General features: G+C 46.1%; 2 protein-coding genes across 5 annotated transcripts in view; one reads left to right on the plus strand and one right to left on the minus strand.

Moving 5' to 3' along the window:
* The first annotated feature begins 532 nt into the window (after positions 1 to 532).
* NR1I2 (nuclear receptor subfamily 1 group I member 2) lies at positions 533 to 13,561 on the plus strand. Its single transcript, XM_058661338.1, has 9 exons — positions 533 to 588; positions 4,079 to 4,294; positions 6,158 to 6,291; positions 7,496 to 7,683; positions 8,503 to 8,777; positions 11,052 to 11,194; positions 11,395 to 11,511; positions 11,853 to 11,958; positions 13,336 to 13,561. Exons 1-9 carry the CDS (start codon positions 533 to 535, stop codon positions 13,478 to 13,480), a joined length of 1,380 nt encoding a protein of 459 aa, XP_058517321.1. The 3' UTR covers positions 13,481 to 13,561.
* Positions 13,562 to 20,364: 6,803 nt separating this feature from the next.
* The window catches only part of GSK3B (glycogen synthase kinase 3 beta), a 167,498-nt gene continuing 163,625 nt past the window's right edge, over positions 20,365 to 24,237 (minus strand). For all 4 annotated transcript variants that reach the window (XM_058661949.1, XM_004577874.4, XM_004577875.2 and 1 more), the window contains one exon: positions 20,365 to 22,986. Coding sequence is in view for 3 of the 4 variants with exons in the window: in XM_004577874.4 (XP_004577931.1) it covers positions 22,919 to 22,986 (68 nt within the window). In the remaining variant the exon portion in view is untranslated. The remainder of the gene's footprint in view (positions 22,987 to 24,237) is intronic.

Here is a 24,237-nt window from a genome sequence, read left to right on the forward strand (position 1 = left end):
GTGGCGCTAGGAGCCAAAAGCTTGAAAAGCTTCACATTAATTTCTTTGCCCAGAGTAATTCATAGGTAGATGGTGTCATATTCTTCCTGCCAGATCACGTTGGACTTGACAAATTATTATTACTTATGTATATGTTTTATTAGCAGTAAGGTTGAGCATTTTCTTGTACATATATTCCCATAGAACTTTCATTTTACTTGATTTTAAATTGTCCTTTTTCTAAATATTTGAGTTTTTTGCTTTTTAATTCATCTTTTGAGTTTGGCAGAGTGATGAAGAGAGATTGAGAGAGGAAGAAGGGGGACAGACATCATGATTTATTCCCCAAATGACCAGAAAAGTTACAGCTAGATCAGACCCAAAGTCAGGTGCCAGAACTCCACTGGGTGATAGGAACCCACATATACTACCTTCCCAGGAGTAGTAGCAGGAAGCTGGATCAGAAGTGAAGGTGGACCTCAATCCCAGGAACTCTGATAAGGGGATACTGGTGTATTTAAGTCCACATAGAGACTTAACCTGCTGTGCCACTATGGCTATCCCCAACTTTCCTTATAACTGCCATGCTTGCTACAAACTTTGTTTTTGGTATGCCTTTAATTTCAACTTCTGATGTTTTTGGTGGGCAATTTATAATGTACTGGGAGAGTCATTCTTTTTATTGTGGTGAAAGTGTAAGGTTAGAATCTAGATAGTTTTTGCTCCAAATAAAAGATTGTCTTAGAGTCATGCATTAAATACTCTTCATTATTTTGGATGACAACTCATTGTATATTAAATTATAGCATATATTCTCATTTATTGGGTGTTTTGTTTTTCTACAAGCAACAACTATTTCAAATACTGCACATTCCAAATAGGTTTTATAAGTTGGTGGGATGATATTTTCCCATTCTCTTTAAGATTCCTATTTAATAAACTCTGAGGCTCTTTTTTCTTTGCCTGCTTTCTTCCCAAATGAAGGCTTGATTTTTCTAAATTGCAATACAAAGGTAAAACTTTAGAAGTTATAGCAAATTTATAAATAAATTTCAATAAACCAGACATCTTTACAATGCTGAAATGTTAACTATGTCTTTCCTTGTATGCCCTTCAGAGTTTGAGAATTTTATTATATTCCCACAAGCATTTCATGTAACTTTTCCTAGGACATTTGGTTTGCTCCCATCTCGTATGGTTCTTTTATGCTTGTGTTATGATTATTTATTAACGGCATAAAGGAAAGCTAATGATCTTATGCATTTATCCTATAGCCTATTTTTATATTGAACACCAACCAATTATCTGAGTTTTCAGCTGGTTACCCTACAGATTCTGCATAATGTGGCTTTTGCCTGCTTTGTATGAACTGTATCTTATTCAAAAATAAGTCTGTTCTCATTTCTTACTCCATTAGGTCAGTTCTTGAGTGATAAATAACATTATTTAAACTGCCTTTTAATATTTCTCCTGGTTTCATTGAAGGTAACTGCGATGTTTCTTCAGAGTATTTATAAGCAGTATAGAGTGAGAGTTTCTCATTCTTACTTTAGAGTCACTCTGTTTAAACTCTCTCTTTTTCTTAATCGTGGTTGTTGTTTTTAATCAGGAAAGTTGGTTCTCATTGCTGCCATCCCCTTGCACGGAGGGAGGAAGAGCAGCACTGGGCGGACAGACGGGTGACTGCTTCTCCATGTGGTCCTCACTAAGCCCTCACCAGGAATTTCCCGCAAGCCACGTTGGTTCATTCTGTCTGCAGTGGGCTGATCCCCAGTACACCCTTCCAACTTTGATGCACTTTTATGCACACTGACCCTAATCTGTGTCACACCGGGCACAGCAGCAGGCTAAGCTCTGGCTTGCAACACCAGCAACCCACGTGCATGCCGGTTTAGTTCCTGGCTGCTCCACTTCCAATCCAGATCCCTGCTCCTGCACCTGGGAAGGCAGTGGAAGATGGCATTAAGTATTTGGGCCCCTGTATCCACGTGGCAGGCCTGGATGGAGCTCCTGGCTCCTTTATCCTGGCTTGGGCACAGATTCTGCTCTTGCAGCCATTCAGGGAGTGAACCAGTGGAAGGAAGAGTATCTAACTCTGCCTTTCAAAACCTATATTCTCTAAAAACAAAACAAAACCAAAAACAAAAGAATAATGTTCATTGCCCCTACTTCACCCACAGCATATACATATATTTTTTTATTACAAAGTCAGATATACAGAGAGGAGGAGAGACAGAGAGGAAGATCTTCTGTCTGATGATTCACTCCCCAAGTGAGTGCAACGGGCCGGTGCTATGCCGATCCAAAGCCAGGAACTTCCTTCAGGTCTCCCACGTGGGTGCTGGGTCCCAAGGCTTTGAGCCGTCCTCGACTGCTTTCCCAGGCCACGAGCAGGGAGCTGGGTGGGAAGTGGAGCTGCCGGGATTGGAACCGGTGCCCATATGGGATCCCGGGGCTTTCAAGGCGAGGACTTTAGCCACTAGGCCATGCCGCCAGGCCCACCCACAGCGTATTTGATGCCATTATTTAAATGTGATTTTAACAGGAGCCAATACGCTGAGGCTGTCCTAAGCGTGCCAGCCGCCCCGAGGCTCTCCCAAGACAGCCTGTGAGAAGGCCACAGTTGGTACTGTTCAGAGCTTTAGAAAAGCTACGGCTGATGAGAAACAAGACCAAAAGCTTCCAAAAAAAACTTACAGTGAAATACAGAAGGGAACAGCGCCGAGGAGACCAAACCAGGGCGCATCCTGGTTTTTCTGCATCCAGGAAAATCGCAGGTCCTTTCAGACACAGGGTCGTGAACTCGCATCAGCCTCGGCAGCTGACGCCTCCGCTGCCCCGTGGGTCAGAATCATAGCCTGTGACCAGGAGGCCGGCGCCCCCATAGAGGACCCAGGACTACATGCCTCCCAGTGCGGCTGAAGTGGTAGCCAGGGTTCCGTGGGCTCTTCTGCCCTCCCCCATTTGAGACAGGAAGATGTGAGGAACTCAGGGAATTCCTTCCTGCCAAGGGGGCTCACTACCCCCAAGGAACACACACCTGAAGGAATGCCACCTGGCAGTTTGGGCTTGCCGGCAGGCGAGGAAATGAGGAGGGCGGGTTAACAATTACCCACTCACTCACAAATCTCGTGCAGACCACAGCAAGATGCTGAATTAAAAACAGGCTTGAGAGTCAGCCAGCCTCTGGTTCATGTTCCACCTCCACTCTCCTCCTAGCTATTGGCAGCACCAGCTGACCACCCACGCTGAGGCATAGTGGATGTGTGTGCCCACGCAGCCCCAATGTGCCAGCCTAGCCATCCAGTAACAGGCCATTCATTGATTTATTCATTCACGTATTGACTCTCCCTTGCTGTGAATATAATTCTCTTTGCTGCTGAGCCTGAACATTAGAATTTACAATGAATTTTTTTTCAAGGCTTCACTGAAGGATATTTTACTTTCACCAATTTCAGGCAACTGTCATTTCAACCCTCTTTTCTCCATAATTCACAAATCAGTGCAGAGGGAGGGGCAGGTGCAACCGTCAGAAGTCAGTACAACTGCAGTCAATCAAATGCACATATCCATAAGACTATTAAGTTCACATGTAAGAGATATCTGGTAGACATATACCAGACACTGTCAGCTCAGCACTGGCCATTCCTACTGCTTGGGGAGTGAATCAATGGACAGAAGATCTTCTTTGTCTCTCCTTTTCCCTGTATATCCGATAAAAAATAAAATAAATCTTTAAGAAAAAAGATAGCCTTATCTTTTTCCCATTTTTCCCTTCTCTCTCCATGTGTCTTTTCCTATGTCCTCTCTAAGGCCTGACTGTTTTTTTTTTATTTATTTAAATTTATTTTCAATACTGTTCACACAGTTGAGAAGGGATGTATGTCTATGTGGGCCTCTGATTAGAAGGCCCTACTGTTGTACCCAAAATGTCATGGTTACATTTTTTCTGAGAGCCTCAATCATGTACTCATATTTATTCCATGAGATGTCAGCTCTTGGATCACCCATGCACAGGAGACAGACTGTTCCAAGTGCAGCCTGTCATGGCACACTCCTTTCATCCATGTGCTTGTTGTGTTTGTTTGTTTGCTTCTAGTCCAAGAGGTCCAGAAACAAACCTGGAGGTGAGACCTGAAGCAAACGGGAACCATGCTGGGCTTGTGCGCTATGAAGAAGCAAACTCTGTGGCTGGAAAGCCCACCACCAGTGCTGATGAGGAAGAAGGTCCCCAGATTTGTCGTGTTTGTGGGGACAAGGCCAACGGCTACCACTTCAACGTTATGACATGTGAAGGTTGCAAGGGCTTTTTCAGGTACTTACCCATCAATCCTCAGGCACCTGCCACTACTGGCAAGCTGGGTCACATCTCACCCTGCTCTACCAAGTGGAGGCCTCAGGGCCTCCACTTAACTCTTCTCCCAGGCTCAGGGTATGGGTTAGGGCCCCAGTCAAAGGCTTCTAATTTGTCTCCCCAGAGCCATTTATATCTCAGAAAAAGCCTTCATCTTCAGTCTTGTTATTCTACTCAGGAAAGATGCCCTTTCTGTTAAGATGCTTTTTTTTTTTTTGTTATACAAGAGAAAATCAGTCACCAAAAGAGTACAGAATTCAAAAATCCACCTTGCAAATATTCATATAGATTTTTGTGGAATGCTTAAGTCAAGAATGCCAGTAAGTAAGTGAAAGAAAATAAACTCCCTTACCTATTGGGAGGATCAGAAAATGAAGGACTGAAAAGTCCCAGCTTAGAGCACAGCAGGCCTGGACAGATGTGTCCATGCTGTCTAGCTCAAGAATCTGAATGGGCAAGGCCAGCCCAGCGAGGCCATCCACATGCAGCACTCAGACCAAGGAGGAAGCAAGGCAGACCAAGATAGGAGGAAACGGGAGGGGAGAAAGCAACGCATGAGGAGAGCTCCAAATCAGCCCAAGCCTACTCTCAAACTGGTCACCTGCAAGGAGCACCAGGAGTCTCTGAGCTGGGCACATGCCACATGAAGGGGTGGGAGTGGAGACCTGCCTGGAGTATGTGTTGGAGCAGCCCTGTGCAGATGGCTGATGGTGCAAGGACTCCCCATGCAGATGGCTGTGGGGGCTCCTCTACTTCCTACTCCCTTTCAGGCGCTATTATTGGGACTCCTGGAGGGAATGGCAACATGCTATAGTGGGTAACAATGTGGATTTGACTAAGGGCTGACCTGAGTTCAAGTTTACGCTATTTCCCTGGAGAAAGGTGGTGATGGAGCTTCTCTGAGCCTTGATCCTTCTTCCCCTCACCAGGCAGATGACATGATGAATTCCACAGGGTTTTGACAACTAACTTTGCAAAACTCTGTAAAATGTCTATATGCGGTAGTGGTGTACCTCCCCTGTGATTCCCCCTTCCCCTCTTACCCCTGCAAGTGTGTGTGGGGGTCTTAAAATACCTGGGCCAGCAGGGTGGGCAAAAGTGCCTGTAAAGAAGTGACCCGTAGGTTGGTCCCTCTGGAATGTGGCACTGTCGGAGGCTTTCAGGTCCTGGAAGCTACAAGACACAACCTGAAGTTATAAGACAAGGCTGCACAGCTCAGCCAACCAGGCCAGTCCCCATTCTGCTGTGCCCTTGGACTGCTTTCCGTATTCCAGGGCTAGCTTTCTTCCTTTGCCACACCATCAGTCCACAGCTATGGGCACCCGCCACAGTCATCCAAAGGTAGCCATCCCGCGGGCTGCTGGGCAGAGCCAGCACCCAGCGCTTGTTACAGGCCCTCAGGCTCTGGGCCTCTCTCACAGTTGGGAGCCTCCACTCTGTCATCCGAGGTACACTCCTGGGGTCAGTGTCCTCGGGTCTCCTTCTTTGAGAGGGAGAAATCTGGAAAGAGGCCCATCTTTGTGCAAACAGCAAGGGTCCACACCCTTGTCCTGGAACAGGAGGACACAGCAGGTGCAGGGACAGCAGGGTCTGGGGCCTGGAACTAAGTGTCCCGGAGAGTGGCTCAGCGGCTTCTGCCGGGCAACTTGCAGAGAAGGTCACCTTTCTTGCCCCCCTCGTCCCGGGGACCCCAAGGAAGAAACCATACCCATGCCTCGCCCATGAAAACCAAAGGCAATGCCGCCTGGCTGCAGGGAGCGTGGGAGAGGGAAGGGCTCAGCCCTGAGGCAGCCCCCCAAGGCGTGGGCTCTCCTTCTCCCACAGGAGGGCCATGAAACGCAACGCCCGGCTGAGGTGCCCCTTCCGGAAAGGTGCCTGCGAGATCACCCGCAAGACCCGGCGACAGTGCCAGGCCTGCCGCCTGCGCAAGTGCCTGGAAAGCGGCATGAGAAAGGAAAGTGAGTGGCCGGAGTGGGCCGGGAGGGGACGGAGTTGGGGGAGGGTGCAGAGGGGTGCCGCCGCACAGGGGCGGCGCAGGGACGCCGGGGTGAAGGACAAGTCCGGTGCAAGGGCGCGTGGCAGGTTGTAGCAAAGGGATCAGAGCCAGCCGCATGCAGGGGGAGCTTGCGGCTGCGCTGCCAAGGCACCTGGGTGGAGGGCACGCCCCTAGCTCTCGGCTCTGGGAGGCTTGGGCATTGCCAGCCAAAACCCAGCCCCTTCTCATTTCTTGGGTCTCGTGATTCCTTTTGGTCTCTTCGTAACTGTTGCCCTGGTGCTATAACCCAGTGAGGGAGGGCAGACTACCAGGATGTTACAGCAACCCGGACCTTTCAGCCAGCCAGCTCGTAATTAGGGGAGCTGTTTGCCGAAGGGTGACTCCTGCTTGTTCAGCCTTAAGTCTACTCCCTTTTATGCTCCCTGGTTCACTCAGAGAGTGCCCCAAGGGTGAGCGACCACGAGGCGGGAGGCTACAGAATCTAGTGCTTTGCTGGTCCGCAGTGTCTTGTGGCCTGCTGGAGCTCACGGTGTTCTACAGACACTGTCAGGGAGCCTGTCCTGCCACCGGTGGAGAGCTCCTCACTCAGCAGTGGGGTGCAGCCAGTCGTGTGGATCTCCCTGCTCTGAGCACCCCAGCAACCGTGGCTCCAGAAATTCACCAATGAATCTGAGGCTGTAGATGCAGAGGGGCACAGCCAGAGCTGCCATTTCTCACCAAGCCATGGGTCCAGGTCTCTAGGGACCTGCCGTACTCACAGCCCTTGGGGTCTCATTCTAACAGTTAGGGGGAGAGGCAGACCCCTCTGCTCTGGCCTGCAAGGGAAGCCGCTGAGGTCCACGAGGCTAAGGAGCTTGTGTAAGGTCATAGTCAGCTGCAAGGCCTTCATGCAATCCCAGTGCCCTTAAAGGCTGATACCCCGCATTCCCCCATGGTCCCCCCTGGGGTCACAAGCCCACCAAGAGGGAAGCAGGGCAACCCCACCTCCTGTCTGCCTGCACACAGGTGTTCCTCTAGAGAAACCACTCCCCCTGGCCCCCAAGGATGGACAAGGGGAAGCTGCTTGTCACCATCCCTCGCCTTTCACTTAGCATTCCTCTGCATAGAGAAGGTTCTATAGGAGACTCTCCAGGAGCTGCAGGCAGCCTGCTCTGATGTCCCTGCAGTGATCATGTCTGACGTGGCCGTGGCACAGAGACGGGCTCTGATCAAGAGGAAGAAGAGAGAGCGGATGGAGGCTCAGCCGCCGGGCATGCAGGGGCTGAGCCAGGAGCAGCGGCTCATCATCGAGGAACTGATGGACGCGCAGATGAAAACCTTCGACTCCACTTTCTCCCATTTCAAGAATTTTCGGGTAGGAGGCCTCCAAACTGGACTCAGGATTCCTCAAAATCCCAGGGCTTCCACAGATGTGGTCTCTGGGTCAACAGTAGCCCTGGGGCTGTTAGAAATGCAAATCCCTGTTCGCTCAGACCTGCTCAATTTTAAATTGTGGGGTGGGCAAGCATCTCCCCTGCATCCCTCCCCCCTTGCCTGGGCTCATGTGTGAGAATGGGTACTCTGTGCTTTCCATAGCAGACGGGAATTGGGTGTGAGCGATGACTGGAGGAAAGGCTAAGTGATTGCTTTGTGCTGCTGCATTCATTGCTTTGTGAACATAGGGTCAAGGCCCGATGGGCTCAGTGGTGGTGCGGGGTGGTGATCTGTATGAACAGGTGTTCCCTAGAGATTCTGGGGTCCATCCACCCCCTGTGTCTTGGGCACCTGCCCAGCTCAGAAAACCACATTAGCCCAGAGGCCTCAAGTTAGCCCTGGCTGTTTGTAGCTCCCCAAGCCTTCTCTCTGAGTCTTTAGAGCCCAATGCTGGGGCTACTTGGGCCATAGTAGGGTGGACACCTCCTCTTCCTTCCATTCTGACTGGGTGAGGATGTGTCCAACTGCTACTAAAGAGATCCTGAAAACACCATGTGGTAGAAAGCCAGGGAGGCAGAATAAGTGCTTGTGTGTGTGTGTCTTCACATGTGTGTATGAAGGAGAGGCACCTGTAACTGTGTATCTTCCTGGACTGTGGCTGGCTTGCTGACTGGCTCACTGGGCTGGGAGCAAAGGAGGGGAGGTGTGGGCTATGCAACACATGCTATGTCTTCTCTCTGCCTCCTGGCTTGCTTCCCAGCTGCCGGAGGTGTTTGGCAGTGGCTCTGAGATCTCAGAATCTCTTCAGGCCCTATCAGAGGAAGAAACAAACAGGTTGAGACAGTTCCAGGAAGAGATGGGCACCCTGAAGCTCTCACTGCAGCTGCGGGGAGAGGACGGCAGCGTGTGGAACTATAAGCCCCCAGCTGGCAGAGGTGGCAAAGAGATCTTCTCTCTGCTGCCCCACTTGGCTGACATGTCAACCTACATGATCAAAGGCATCATCAACTTTGCTAAAGTCATCTCCCACTTCAGGTAGGACATGAAGCTGGGTGAATGTGTGTGGGAAGAAACAAGAAGTGGCCGAGTGGCTCAAGGACATGGAAGGAGAGCCCTCTGGATGTGTAGGACATTGGCACCAGAGCATCTGATTTCACTCTGCCCCCAGCACACTAGTGCTGCTGGAGAACAGGGGCCTTGCTCTGTGTCTCATTCACTTTGTGCTTATGGGCCTGCCATTTAACCCAGCCGCAGGACTGTCTTTCCATCTGGCAGCAGCCAGTACGTCATAATTTACAGGGCTGTTGTGTGACATGAGGAAACATCTGAGCGACACACGGCATGTGGTAGGCTTCAAATTCCTTTCCCTATTCCCCCTCCTAAAGGCAGGAATCCCAAGTGCACAGTTCCAGTGCAAAGAATGAGATGGAAGGAAATGGAAGGAAGTACAGAGAGTGAAGGCTAGAGATTAGAGGGCAGGGAACAGACGCTGTGTCTCCAGCAGTTGGCTGCCAAGAGAAAGCTGAAAACGTCCTGAGGTCACGTGATGGGGGATCCTGGGTCTCCGCTAGGCTGGGTATGCAAGCAATGACTTTGGGGCAGCCAGAGTGAGCAGGAAGCTCCTGTCCTTTGAGGAGCAGTCTGTCACGGTTGCAGATGGTGCTGCGGTGTCGGCGCAAGGGTTGGCCCCATTGATGTATTGAGCCCGGTAAAGGGAGGCTGACTCTCACATGAAAGGAGTCCCTAATTTCACCGTGGCCTCACGGGTGACATGAGTAGCTTGTGTACTGGAGTGAGGATGGCAACGGGCTGAAGTGGGTTCAGGGCGTACTAAGTCAGCTCAAGCGAGCAAGGACAGAAGCCTGCCTACCAATTGCGCACTAGCAGATCCCTGTGGCCATGTCTTGTTCCACTAGCTAACACCAGGGCAGGGGGCATTTGTTGCCTCTCCTAACCAATTTAAAGAAAAATATGTATTTATTTGAGAGGCAGAGAGAGAGAGAGAGAGAGAGAGAGAGATTGATCCTATCTACTGGTTCATTCCCCAAGTTTCCACAGGGCTGGGACTGAACTGGGCTGAAGCTGACGAGCCAGGAATTCAGCATAAGTCTCCCAAGTGGGTGGCAGGAACCCAGTTCCTTGAGCCATCTTTGCTGCCTCCTGGAATCTGCATTAGCAGGAAGGTGGAGTGAGGAGTTGGAACCAGGCATGTGACAACCCAGGTGCTCCAGTGTGTGATGTGGGAGTCTGAACAGGCATTTCAACAGGTTTCTTAATTATGAGAGTAAAGGCTTTGTCTGGTGACCACCAGTCCTGAGCACAAAGACCCCAGGCATCACTATTTCCTTCACTCAATATACGGAAACTGAGCTTTACCAAGGTTAAGAAACCTGTACAAGGTCACAGGTAATCAGTGGTAGATGGCAGACTTGGAAGTACCAGGGTTCAAACTTCAAAGTCAGCTATTGACCAGGTCCTGATGCAGGCCCTGGGAAGACATGGAAGAAATGCAATGTCAGAGCATTTGTAGCTCAGAATTGTGGAGTCAGAACAAGGGTGGGCGTGAGGACCACAGAGCCTGAATTTCTAAGATCATCATTGCACCAAGGTCTCCTGAAAATCCAACCAGCCAAACGGACCTCACTCCTGGGCTCCCAGAGACTACTCCATGTCAGGAGTGACTTCCTCAGTGCGGAGCTATGAGAAGACTCCCTGTGGAACCATGAAGAGCAGAGACTTGCTGTGCAGCCCCAGAAAGCAGGACTCAAGACCTCCAGGCTGCCTGGAGAGAAATGGTAGAAATCAGAGTGTGCAACTGTTGAGTCCAACAGAGAGAGCAGGAAACAGGTGTGGCAGGCCTGCCTGGAGCTGGTGCTAAAAGAGTGGCACCTGCAGAGGGGCTCCATTCTCAGGAGGCTTTGTGGGAGGACATAGCTTGGCCTGAAGGACAAGCAGGGCTTATCAAGGGGAAGCTGCAAGAACAACCATTCCCAGAGTGGTGGGGACTGAAGCAGAACACGAGAGGCCAGGGGTCAGGTATAGGTCCATGGCCAGGTAGGGAGTTGGAGGAGCTAGACCAGGCTAGCTGGGCAGTGAAGGCCTCAGGAGAGGAGAGGAACATGGTAACAAAGAGTTACGTGTTGAGATGGGAGGCAGCCGGCAGGCGTCAGGAGGAGCATTGATGGTTGGATATAGGAGCCAACCTCACCTCACCCCCGTCCCTCCTCCGTTTCCTCGATTATGGTGGTGAGTGGTGGTACTGTGCTGCGGGAGCTGTCATCCTCCCCATTCCCCTTTCCTCACTGCCAGGGACTTGCCCATCGAGGACCAGATCTCGCTGTTGAAGGGAGCCACCTTTGAGCTGTGCCTATTGAGATTTAACACCGTGTTCAACATAGAGACTTGGACTTGGGAGTGTGGCCGGCTGTCTTACTGCTTGGAAACCCTTGAAGGTACCTGCAAGGCTACCTGTCTGCCCTGGCCGAGGGAGAGAAACCAAGCAGTGGGGGGAAGGAAGGGCACTACCCTGGGTTATGCGGGTGCTGGGACCAAGGGCAGAAAAACCAGGCAATGGACCCTGCTGAGGGAAGGCTGGGTGTTGGGTCAGCATCCTGTAATGCTGCCCCTGCATCCCATACCCGTTCACACACAGATGGCTTACAGCAGCTTAACGGGGATCCCTTGCTGAAGTTCCACTACATGCTGAAGAAGCTGCAGCTGCACAAGGAGGAGTATGTGCTGATGCAGGCCATCTCCCTTTTCTCCCCAGGTGATGGTCTCCCCCTGGGCTGCCAGCTCCCTGTTCCATTAGCTTGCTGTGCCCTCCTCATGGAAGGTCCCAAGCAATACCCCTGCTCTCCGCTCATGCCCAGCCTGCCTGCCAGCCACAGTCCAGCTGTGTTCTCCTTGGGTCCGTGGGGCCATTGCCAGGCCCCTGGTCTTCCCTCCCTTCTCTGCCAGCTGATTCCTGCTCTGAAAGGTGGTTAGCCGGCAGCTCCTACTCTGGGCTATAATAAGCTTCTCTTTGCCTCCATTGCCTGGCTGCCCCACACTGCTTCCTCCGCTGCCCGCCACCTGCCACCCCCACCTCCAACATACACTCTCCCACAGACCGCCCAGGTGTGGTGCAGCACAGCATGATAGACCAGCTGCAGGAGCGATTCGCCATCACCCTGAAGGCCTACATTGAATGCAATCGCCCCCAGCCTACCCACCGGTGAGCACAGCAGCAAGGGAGGAAGTGTATGGGAGGGTTCTGTCTGTGTGTGCCTAGGAGAGCAGGACAGAGACGGTCACCTTCTCTGAGGCTTTTTGTGTGGTCAATCCTGACTGCCCACCAGGTCACCGGGGAACCACAGCCTGTGTCTGATTGTCAGAGGTTTGTCTGCCCAGGGTCTTTCCCAGGGTGCTCATCACGGGGTGCAAGCACCAGATATTCTTCTGAGTCCCCTGCAGGGTCTTGTAGTAATGGCTGACAACTGCACGATGATAGCAATGTAACAGTGATAGCATGAGTAATGGTGACTGTAAAGAAATGGACCATAGCTACCAGTTACTGACAGGTGTTAACACTGGCACAAAGAAGCTTGCATAGACTATATCACCTTTATTCCTCCAAACATTCCTAGGAAGTGGATACCATCACCATCCAGCAAGAGGGTGAGGTCAAAGGTTCTGCAGGTGGCGGACCTGCCACCAAGTCCATAGCACAAGCACTTGACACTACCTAATGACTTCCGAGAAAACACACACACACACACGGGATTGGACAATCATCAGTGTGTGTATGGTCACAACTCAGAAAGGACACTTGGGTCTTGGCCCCCAGACTTCACATCTTCACTAACTCTAAGTGCCTAGTCTGATACCCAGAACCACATGAATGAATGTAGACTACATTGAGCCCAAGGCTTTAAGGCGTAAGGCCAGCACTGGGTAAACTTCAAACTGCAACCCTCCTTTGGCCCACAGCAGCTTTTGTTTGAGCTCAGTATCCTAGGATGCTGGGGTGGCCCTGTTTGTACTTGCTCTCACCTCCCCAGTGAGCAGGCCTAAAGCTGCAGGTGCTGCTGTCTTTTGCATCATGGGAAGCCAACATTTGTGCTATTTCTGACACTAGATTCAGAGCTAGAGCTGGGCAGGGATTTCTGCTGCAGTGCCCAACCTCCCCAGACTGTTCTGCTTGGACCTGGACTTTGGATTTTAACCAAAGTAATGAGCTGCTCCCTACCTCCTTCTTCCTGCTCCCACCCCTCCACCCCAGCCACACAATTATCTAAGCATTTGTGTACGTGTGTGTGTGCGTGTGTGTGCGCGTGTGTGTGCGCGTGTGTGCGTGTGTGCCTTAGTGTCTGGATCTTCCCACTGAGGTTCCTCTGTGCCAAGACTGAAGCCATACAGATGGGTGGGAGCAGGGAAGAGTATGGTTACTACTTGTATCTTAGTGTCCATGCTGCCCTTCTTGTTCCCAGACTGAAAGAGAAGCTTCAGGTGTTCAGTCAGTCAAGGCTCAGTTGACCTGAGAGTGGTCTGGGGCTGGTGGCTTGGGCAAAGGGCAGTTGCATCATCACTCTTTCCTCTGGTTGGTCCACAGCTTCCTGTTCATGAAGATCATGGCGATACTGACCGAGCTTCGTACCATCAATGCTCAGCACACCCAGAAACTACTGCGAATCAAGGACACACACCCCTTCGCCACCCCCCTCATGCGGGAGTTGTTCAGCACCACAGATGGTTGAGACACTGCTGCCCTTGGGCTAAGCCTCAACAGGGTAGCCAGGCCCACAGCTTTCTGAGCTACCACTCTGGGGTAGACCAATGGACACTGCTGACAGTGATGCCTTGCTGTGCCTGCCTCCCCAGGAGACTTGCTCTTGGGCCCTCAGCTGGGAAGGGGACACAGGCCCTCTGTAACCCCTAACCCCAGTTTCGTCCATGGAGAGGGCACTGGCTGTGGTCTGGGAATAAACCCCTACACCTCATTAAAATGTCCTAGTAAAAGGACAGACGGGGTCACTAGGGCATCAGTTGGAGTCTTTTCATTGCTACCTCAAATTCTCTGGCCTCCCACTCCCCACTCATTCCCAACCCCAGCCTCTTGTCCTGTGCTGCTCAGGGGTTCCAAGGCTATGTTCATCAGCAGGTGCAGCAGCATCTGTGCATGTCTCATAGAGAGGCTAGGAGGCCTGCCCCAAATGTTATAAGCTTGTCATGACCTTATTCTGGGCACATCCCTTTTGTGTCTCCACATTTATTCAAACACCTTGAGAAGCACTTAATTTTGGAGGATCTTAAAAAAAAGTCATGGAAAATATGTTATGAAAAAGAAATCAGGCTTAGATTTCAAGGTTTTTTTTTTTGTTTTTTGTTTTTTTTTTTGTATACTAAAGTAAACTTAGCTTCTGATTCCATTTTCTATGACATTTTGAAGAACCCATAAATGCAATCTGATATGGAGTATCTGACATTGGTTCAGACATAACTGTTATCCTCAGAAAGTTTACTGTTAAGGAGACAAAGCAGAAACATAAATATCTTGAATGCAAGAAATTTCTTTGCATGGATGCTGAGCTGTCATGGGTGGTCTGTGGGCTCCCAGGATCCAAGTGAGGATCCGCTAGAACACATGTGTATGGGAGGGAAGCCAGGCACTGTGGCTATGGGGACGTTATGTGACTTTGTGGAAGCAGGTGTGCTCCTCATGTGACTGAGCCTGCTTTTGGTCATGAGCTTAATGCTGTGCTGCTCTGGGACAAGGCTGTGGTGATAGAAAATGTGTCACAGCAGAACCATGTGCATGCACCTGATGTTCTTGTGTGTTCACAAAGCTGAGAGTCTGAAAGTGCCTGCTTTGCTTATAGTCATCTTTGAATAAAACACTTTAAAATTTGAGGGATTGGTGTTGTGTAGCAAAGTTAAGCTTCTGCCTTCATAGCTGGTATTCCATATGAGCACAGGTTCTGATCCACCTCTTTGCTAAAGAGCTCTGGAAAGCAGCTGAAGATGACCCAGCACAGCCCGGGTGGTGTGACCATCTGGGATAACAGCCAGCTGACTGAAGACCTTGCTGTTTCTCCCTTTTTTTCTGTCTTGGAGAGAGCTAGGGCTAGAGATTGAGATGAGGGAGAAGGAGAGGAAAGAGAGAGAGAGAGAGAGAGAGAGAGAGAAGGAGAGGAGGGAGGGGGAGAGAGAGAAGGGAGGAGAAGAGAGAGGCACGACAGGGGGAGAGAGAGGGGAGAGAAAGAGAAAACAAATGAAGGAGAGAAGTAGGTTGGGAAAGGAAAGGAGAGGAAGAGGATATGTGAGGAAAAAAAAGAAAGAAAAATCTCCATTAAAAAAAAAGATTATCTGTAAGACAAAGCGAGGAAGAGGCAGGTTCATTTTCAGAAGCCCCCAGCTGGACTGGACAGAAACCACAAACTGAGAACTCCATCCAGGTCTCCTCTGTACGTGGGGGGAGCCCAATGATTTGAACCGTTATCTGGGGTCTCTCCAGGAAGCTGGATCAGAAGGAGGCAGGATGTGACCCTGAGCATTTCCAAACGGAATGCAGGTGTACCAAGTGCCTGCCCTCTGCATTTTCACAACATTTTAATTGAGTCTACATTATTCATGGCACACCTAAAACTTTTGGCTTAGCAAATACATTTCTGGCTAGAGGTGTAAAATTGCTTTGGGTTTCTTTTCTGTGGAAAAAAATGTGGGAGTGAGGAAATAAATATTATATAACCACACACGCATTATCTATGTATCTACCCTTCAGAGATCTTCAAAAACAGGCATGGGAAAATGGAATTGTAAGTTTATTTTGATGCAAGTCTTTGAAGCCATGCAGTATTTCCATCACATGAAATTTCCATTAACTTTTGTTTTTTATGTATGAATATACCCCTTGTAAATTACTGCCCTTTGGCATCCCAAAACTCATTCTAAGAATGCAAGAGCTGATAATTAAACTTGGTTTGCTCGTGAAAAGATTTTCTATATAAAAATTCTAAGTCTGTAAGCACTTAAATATGGAATATTTCAATAAATTCTAAATGTGTAATATTTGGTGCAAATGAAACTAGAAAGGAACTGGACTTTAGTAACAAATGATTAATTGCTTAACTTTTACCGTTTTTTTTTTCAAGCAGGCCAAACTGAAAACCTAAGAAATCATCAATAGAAAACAAAGCAAGTCAACACATTCCCTGACACATCTTCAGATTTAGCAGCCTTTCCTTTTAGAAAGGAGATTCATTTTTAGAAAAGAAATTGATGGGAAGAAAGAGTTCCTCTTTTCAAATTATATAGCTTTCGCTCTTGGTTTTGTCTAGTTAGATTCCGAAGTGTAAGTTTCAATTTAGAAATATCATTTGTGTTTGTAGGTCATATGCATATCCCTTCACTCATGAAAGCAACTTCACTGTTACCCATTCAAGAGCCCAAATTTACAATATCAGACCTAAGCTAGGGAAAGATGAGGGTAAGGCTAGCTTAAGATGAGTTTATGAGGCATACTCACATCTCCTGGTATTGATTTAAAAAGCACTCAAGTTCCCTAAACATTGAATTCATATGCACACCTGACTTATAGTGACCAAAAAGACTAAATGCAATAATTCCAGATTCTCAGTAAAATGCACTGGAGAGCTCACAATGGATACTTCTTTTCAGTAGTTCTGAGCAGCTCAAGTTTATCGGACTAGGATTCAGACTCCACTTTCCTATTGTCAAACATCTTTCATTCCTCCCTTACCTGAACTTTTTAAAGATTTATATTTATTGGTTGAGTTACAGAGAGAGGGAAACACATAGATCTTTCCTGTGTTGGTTTACTTCCACTGGCTATCTGCTTTTGGGTTTCTTTTGTGGGTAGCAAGGGCCCACATATCTCAGCCATCTTCTGCTGCTTTCCCAAGCCATTAGCAGGAGCCAGTGTCCACAGGGGATATCAGTGGTGCACGTGGCAGCTTTACCTGCTGTGTCAGAACTCTGGTCAGTCCCTGAAATTTTGAGCAAGTAGAACTAAGCATTAATTTACAGACATCACCAATGGCTGCTATTAGTCAAGCTCCTAGCTCAGTCAATCTCCCAAGCTCAGGACAAGGATCTAAGCAAGACTTTCTGCTCCATTTGCTAGTCACGCAGCAGCCTCTCTACTTGGCCCAGGCAGGACAGAACAACAAATGTTACGGAAGGTCCAGAGTGGCTTCTTGTTTCTGGAAAACAATGCAGATAAATCCATGTCACTTAACCAGTTCTATCTTCAGAAAACTTGTCCTCATCCAGCCCTTCTGCAGCTTGTCTTTTGCTGATAACTTGCCATTTGTATATCCTATCCTAAATCTTATGGGTGGGTGATTTTTTACATGGAACATGGGTGACCATCTTACCACTTGTATTCATTTCTTTCCACAATGGCTCCGTCCCTACCTTTCTAATTACTTTCTAAAACAGCATCTACTATTGTTGCTCTCCTGGGAGATGAGCCTGATGCAGTTTGGTCAGTTCTTTCTAGGACTTAGAAACTAAAAAGGAAGTCTTTCAGAATTTCAAGTAAAATGGGTATTTAGCAGGATACTTAACATATTGTTCAAGTCAGTCACAACTTAGAGCTGAGGCCAGACCAAAACAAGGTAGCCACCAACTCCAAACAAGTCCACTTCAGTGCCCAGGGAAGCCCATCCCAAGCAGCATCTTCTATCTGGTTGTTGAGCCAATCTCTCCACTACCTCCACTAGCATATTAATTATTTTGCAACTGTTGGTGGAATTAGTCAACTCCATCACCACAGCAATAAAGAACACCAGACTATATCGAATATAAATTTGTTTTTATTGAAGCAGCAGTCACATGACCTTATATCTAGCCTTTAGGTCAGGCTGGACAGTGAACCAGCCCTTAAAAAAAAAGTTTGTTTTTGCACTAAGAGACATAACATGTTTACATACATCATCCAGTACTGGAAATGAGCAGACTCAAAACACAACATGTGTTGGTTACCTGGGAGGTACAGTCCCACTGTTTGTGGTGTTCATATAGTTTACAGAGACCCCCAAAGACCATTACTAATAGGATGAGAATTAAAAGAAAATACAGTGACACAAAACCATGAACACAGTAATCAAAGACAGCAGCTTTTACATGTTTTTACAATTGTCCCTTTTTGGGATGTTTTCTTTCTTTTCAAAGCAGTGTCTGCGAAGCTTCCTCTATTTCAAATCCAAAGGCTTCTGGGATGGAAGCTGCACCTCTTTTGGCAGTACAATGGAGATCATCTGAAAACACGCCAAGTGATGTTCCTATCTTGATTTTTGTAACAAAGATTCATGTTTCCTCTGGAACAGAGATGGCGGTGTGACTACATATTGCAGTGGTAAAATAGGCAGGGTGGAGAAAGAGGGTTGTGTACTGAAATAAAGACCACACACTTGTGAATTTTAATTTCATTTCCAGGCTAACCTACTTTTTATTTAATGCAAATTACAGTACCAGTTAACTATTTCCAAACCAAGTCACATAGAACGAAATGTATTTACAAGGGAATGGGGAAAGGGAAAATAAACATTGAGCATACTTTTCACAAAAAAGTTTATATTTAAAAAGAAAAAAATTCAGTCACAGAGGCATTCAAGTAGCAATAATGTTATACAGGTTTTGCTTTTTCCTTTATATCAAGACAGATTTGCACAAGTGTTTGCAATAGTTTGTATACAACCCACAGTCCTTTATATATATATATATATATATATAATAAATTTTGTTTTTTAGATTTACTTTTAAGATGGAAGTGGTCACGCTAATTGGTATGTGTACAGGCCCAAGTGATCCATCGGCAACACATTTATAAATGCAAATTTTACAGGCAAGCACATTTTCATATATCAATCTGTATCTGCCTGTAGACAGATATAAGAAAAAAAAAAAGGTTAACACAAGGAAGTCTACTTTGCCAAGCTAACCCCTTATGTTCTGGTTGTCACTTTGCTTTTATTGCGGAGGTGCAAAACGGAGCAACAAACTTGAATAAAATGATATAATCCTTGTGAAAATAACCCAAATGCCAGGGATTACTTTCCAAGTCTTTCAAAGGTAGACCTCAGGCTGGGACTCTGCTGTGCCTCTAGGTGTCTCTCATTTCTGGTGGCTCAGGTATCTACCAGAAAAGACAGATTTTGTTATAAAGCAAGCTTAATTTTCCTACATGGGGGAGAAAAGTATTCTGCTCTGTGATTAGATGATCACAAACACGAATGATGGGAATTAAGATACAACTTTTGTTTCAAACAAAGTAAAACCCCCACTGGGGATCTGGCATCGGCCAAACTTCCTTTGGAAGATTCCAAAGTTAAATCCTTTAAAAAGGAGGGAAAAAAAAGTAAGTGAAATGCCAGTGTCTTTATATCCACAGGGATAGAGAATATAATAGTCCTCTTAGAAACTTCTGCACTGGTGAAGACAGGATGACTGGTCAGGCATTCTGCATTAAGACACAAACCTAAAGTATGTGTCTAAAAATTAAGAGGACTTTTAAAAATGACACACGTCATTGGAAAGAAGGTGCAGTTGCCTTGCTGGGATGAACACGTTTCAAAAAATAGCAACCTTTGGTTTGGTAATTTTTTTTTTAATTTTTTCTACTCAAGACATATGGAGTATTTGGGAGGCAAAACAAGTACTTTTCCTTTCAAAAAAGGCCTTCATGTTGGGCAAACAAGAATTGAACTGTTTTTTAAAAATTAAAATGACATCTGATTGGACGTGGGTAGATGGTCACAGAGAGGGACCCTGTTGAAACGACAGTCCTCCGTCAACATGGCAGCACTCGAGGCAGTAACTGTCAGCCATCGCATCGTAGCATTTCAGGATCCCATGGAGCAAAACTTGATGCTATTACGAAACTCTCATTTATTAAAACAAGTTTTCTACCTCTCTCATTTGGAAGGAAGTAGGTAAGGAGTAGAGAGTGAGCACGTAAGGCTCTCAGAATCTGCCGTTAGCACAGAGATGAGTAAAACCCGGTCTGCTTGCTATCCTTCACCTCTAGGACTCTCTGCGCTCCACTAAGCTCCTGAACGGTCTAGGAAATGAAGCTGGTCACTGCTGAGGAGGAAACAGGCGTCTCCGGACTAAAACAAACGCAAGATTTAAATGAGATTACTAACATGGTTTCCTCTTCCGGCTCCTGAGCATGGCGTCTCACTGAAACTTCACTGTGGAAGGGGCAAAAAGATACTGTGGTGACTGAGCTCTTTTTTCAAAGGGAAAATAGATGAGCAGGGAAGACATGGATCAAGAAAATCAATTTAGATCTCAAAAATGAAAAACAGAAATAAAAGAACACATGGAAGCGAAGGCACTCCAAACTATATAGATACACTATACATTGCTAGAGTTATTGTTACAATAATACAGGCCGGTACCTACTGTACAGAGTTAAAACTATATGGCTTTAAAAAGCTCGTCTAACATTTTGTCTGATTATTAAACAGAATCACTGCCCTGAACAGTAACTTTTTGCTCGTTAATAACAGTTCCTGGGTCCACATATTTACATACAAAACAATAAAACTTAAATTTAAAAACATTGAAGAAAATATAATGTACAAGCTTGAATTTGGTGAGGAGCTTTTCTTACTATTATTATTTACAGAAAGATACTCAGAGACCTGGTTCTCACTTGTATAAAAGAGTTCTGTAATCCTGCCATGATCCTTGAGAAAGAAACATCATGCACCTCAGCCCACACACGCACGCACAGAGAAAAGCATTGGACTTTTCTCCAACTCTTATCCCATTCCTTGGGGTGGGAGGGGGGTAGGAAGTATTTCCTAAACAAGCACTAATTCTTACGGATTCTAGCAATTACAACAAGTCCAGAGTACTGTCTGTATCCAAATGTTTTTGGCTGGGCAGTTTGATCTGAAAACAGATCCATTTCTGACACAGTCCTGCTTGTTTAGATTCTTTGTAGATCTTTTTTGAAGACAGTCTATCAGACATTCCCTTTAAGGAATTAAGCTGTTGCATATTCTGATTTCAGGCTTCTTTTAAATCTTAATTACCTCTCAGAAGCACTATTAACGGAAATGCGACTTGTTTCATTTGGTTTGACTGAGTATGTTTCCTTTCTCATGAACTCTGATATAATCAGAGGTTTGAGAAACCCCTTTTGTGGTCTACCAGTTTAGCTAAACAGTGAGTGAAAACTCAGATGGCTCCCAGTTGTCCTCCTGGGTGCTGGTTCCCATTAGCAGGCAGGACGATGCTGCTGTAGAGTCCCACCGCGGGTCAGAAGCAGGACAGGCTGTGAGGGCCTGCGTGAGGACTGCCAAGAGACTCATTTCCAAACCATCCAGATGGTGTGGCCCCCATCACAACCACAGGTGGCAATGATGAGGGTGAAGGGAAGTTACACAAAAACTAGGGCTGGGCTTGGCAGCCCTAGAGTTAGTTACTGGCTACCCTTGGAAAGTGTGTGGGAAAGGAACAGATAGGAGGGAAAGGTGGCCATCACTCATGTGGATCTTAAAATGTAAAATACGACTGATTGTGCCTTAAAGATTCATAGGTCAAGTAATGGCCCGTAAGCACCAAGGTGACGAAAGTTCAGTTCAGAGTATATAAGGCCCACATAGATGTCAACCTTAAAGGTACAAAACAAACTTGTGAAAATCTATTTCCTCATTGCAAACATAACCTTTCCATCCTTCTTGCTTTCCAAGGAATATTGCTTTTTCTTCAAAAACAGAGACGGATTCTTACAGTATGAACTGATACACAAAGAAAACGGAAACAAAAACTCTTAACAGGGTTTTGGGGGAAAAACATTCTTCTTATGCTTCAACCAGTCAGTTTTGATATTATAGACAAAACAAAACAAAAAAAGAGGCAGTATTCAATATATGTATATATAACATATATACACACATTTATGTAATCAGCTTTCCTATAAAGTCAGCAGGTACAGGTGACTGCTTATCATTGTGATGTGTAGTTTTTAATACCCCTACCATCTAAAATCATCATGGCCTATCTGACATGCATCAATAAATAAATTTAAAAAGCATGAGGTTAAAAAAAGCTGAAAATTAAATACAGATTCTAGATTTGGATTTAAAATTAGAGCTACGTATGTAGAATGTGGCAAGTTCTGCAAGCTCAATTTTCAGTTTATAAAATATGAAAAATAAACCAGTAGACTGTTGTAGTTCACATTTAATTCTAATGTCCTTTCAAGCGTATCTTTCCAAGGGAAACAACTGCAGAAAAACAGTCCAAACTCCTTCACAGTGGTGAGATCTGTCCCTGGTCTAGGCTTCACAGCCCTGACCTCTGCAACCTCAGGGGCCTGCCCAACACCCTGCTCTGTCTCCTCCCATGTCACTAGGTTCAAACTGTAACATGATTTGGAGAGAAGCTTTGGTCAGGTAAGCAAAGATCCAGCCGCTGAGCGGCATGTCAGAGTCCTGCTCGCTACTGCTCCTACATAAGCTTCTTCACCACCAGCCCTGATTAAGAACAGAAAATCTTGGCCAAATTGATGAACAAGTTCCCTGTTGGAGTTTCAACCTGAATTGACTTCCCTCAGTTACAAATGATACACATTTTCTTTTTTGTCTGCCACACCTGCCATCAACATGCCAAAGGCCAGGTTTTCAAATACCCGAGGATGCGGATTAATTTTGCAATTGACATTTTAAGTCCCCATTGAATTATATCCACTAAGCTCCCAACCAATTTCAAGCTGTGTACTATACCAATGTCTTACACTTTTGAAAAAAAAACTTTCAGCACAGAATAAGGTTTTCTTTTGTGGAAGGGGCATGAGGCAGGAGTCCTGGTTTTAAAGTATACAACAGCAGACTTTTGATTAAAAAAAAAAAAAAAGAAAAAGAAAAAGAAAAAGATTGTCGTGGGAGATAGATTGTGTGTTCTAGTGCTCCGTTTTCCCCTCCCCACAACCCCTCCCACCCCTGGATTTCCCTCAAAGTGAGAATACAATGAAATTGTTGTATTTATAGATATTTTACAAGGTTAAATAAGAACAACAACAATAATAAAAAATTGAACACTAAAATGAACAGATTTTTTTTTCTCTTTTTAATTTTCTTTCCAAACGTGACCAGTGTTGCTGAGTGACACTCAAGTAACTGGTGGTTCCTCCTGTGCAGCTGGCTGCTCGGGACTGTTCAGGTGGAGTTGGAAGCTGATGCAGAAGCAGCACTATTGCTTGGGCCTCGGTCTCCAGCATTAGCATCTGTGAATGCAAAGTCCCAAGAAAGCATAAGCAATGCTGTAATATCCCCCAAAGAACAACCACAGTGTACTGTGTAGATTTCCTAGTGGTTATCTGGAGTAATGTTTTAAACACAATTAATACTGCACAGTTCGAATTTCTTTCTGCTTGTGGCGAAGTTCATGTTTTGGCACGATCCTGGTAGAGGAAAGACAATGTCTTCAAATAAGTTAGACTCCCATAATCTGTGCACGTTACAATGGGGATCATTCAGTTGCAGTCTGGGTCACTTGAAAACAGATGAACAGTGGGAAAATATGCTAACAATTCTGAATTGTGCGATAATATGCCATCTGTTTAAGTAGGCGAATGGGTGGAGGCAATGAAAGTAATATGGATCAGTGTTGATATGCAGAAACACTGTGTGTAAACAAATCTCAGTTGCTTATTTTCTAAGTACATGCACTCTCTGTTATTCACACAGATAAAAAATAGGCCAACTAGTAAAAAAAAAAAAAACAGCCACTATTGCAACAAACTACTTTTTGAATTTAGCATCTTATAGTCACATATATTGGCCATTAGAACATATTTTGCCCAGTCCTTTGAAAGCATGACAATGTCGCATCTAACCACTGTTCCCATTAAAGATCTATCATTATTTCACAGCATCCTTTAACATTCAAGTGTGCTTATAACTACATCCAGATTGGCCCAGTATCCTGGTAGGCAGCAAACAACTGTTTTCAGTGGTTAATCAGGTTGCATCAGCATCTGGGTCATTACATCTAATGACTTGGAATGTACTTGTTTCCTTTTGTGTTGAAGAATTTATGCAGAAGCCCTGAGCAAGAGAGATGGCTTGAATAGGACAGGCCACCTCCAAGGATCACCTCTTTAGGAGCTACAATCCTTGACATCAAAAGGAATCCAGGCGCCTTTGTCTTTCTAGGGCTGAAGGGATTTGTAGATACCTCATATTCTTATGCAGAGAAACCTACACCATGGCTAAATGCAACATTTGGTACTAGAGACACAAATGACTTACTGGATACATAGCAAATCTTAACTGAAGGATTAGCTGTCTGTAAATATTTCTATATTCACTTTAAAAATACAATACTTATTTTCTAAGTTCCTGAGTTTTTGCTCCCCAAACAATCTGCTGTCACATACATTTAACTCAGGCTTTGGGGAAAGAAACATGAATACCTTTTAATTTAAACAGTTCATGTTTTCTTTTTTCCCCCTAAAACTTTTCATTTAAGAATA

This window comes from Ochotona princeps, chromosome 3 (genome assembly GCF_030435755.1).
Source record: "Ochotona princeps isolate mOchPri1 chromosome 3, mOchPri1.hap1, whole genome shotgun sequence".
NCBI lineage: Eukaryota > Metazoa > Chordata > Mammalia > Lagomorpha > Ochotonidae > Ochotona > Ochotona princeps.

Bases quoted from the DNA above. Each gene is read 5' to 3' on its own strand.
- NR1I2 (XM_058661338.1), top strand. From the start codon at position 533: ATGGCTATCCCCAACTTTCCTTATAACTGCCATGCTTGCTACAAACTT. The intron at 7,684-8,502 runs GTAGGAGGCCTC...CTTGCTTCCCAG, and splicing joins CCCATTTCAAGAATTTTCGG to CTGCCGGAGGTGTTTGGCAG. The intron at 11,959-13,335 runs GTGAGCACAGCA...GTTGGTCCACAG, and splicing joins CGCCCCCAGCCTACCCACCG to CTTCCTGTTCATGAAGATCA.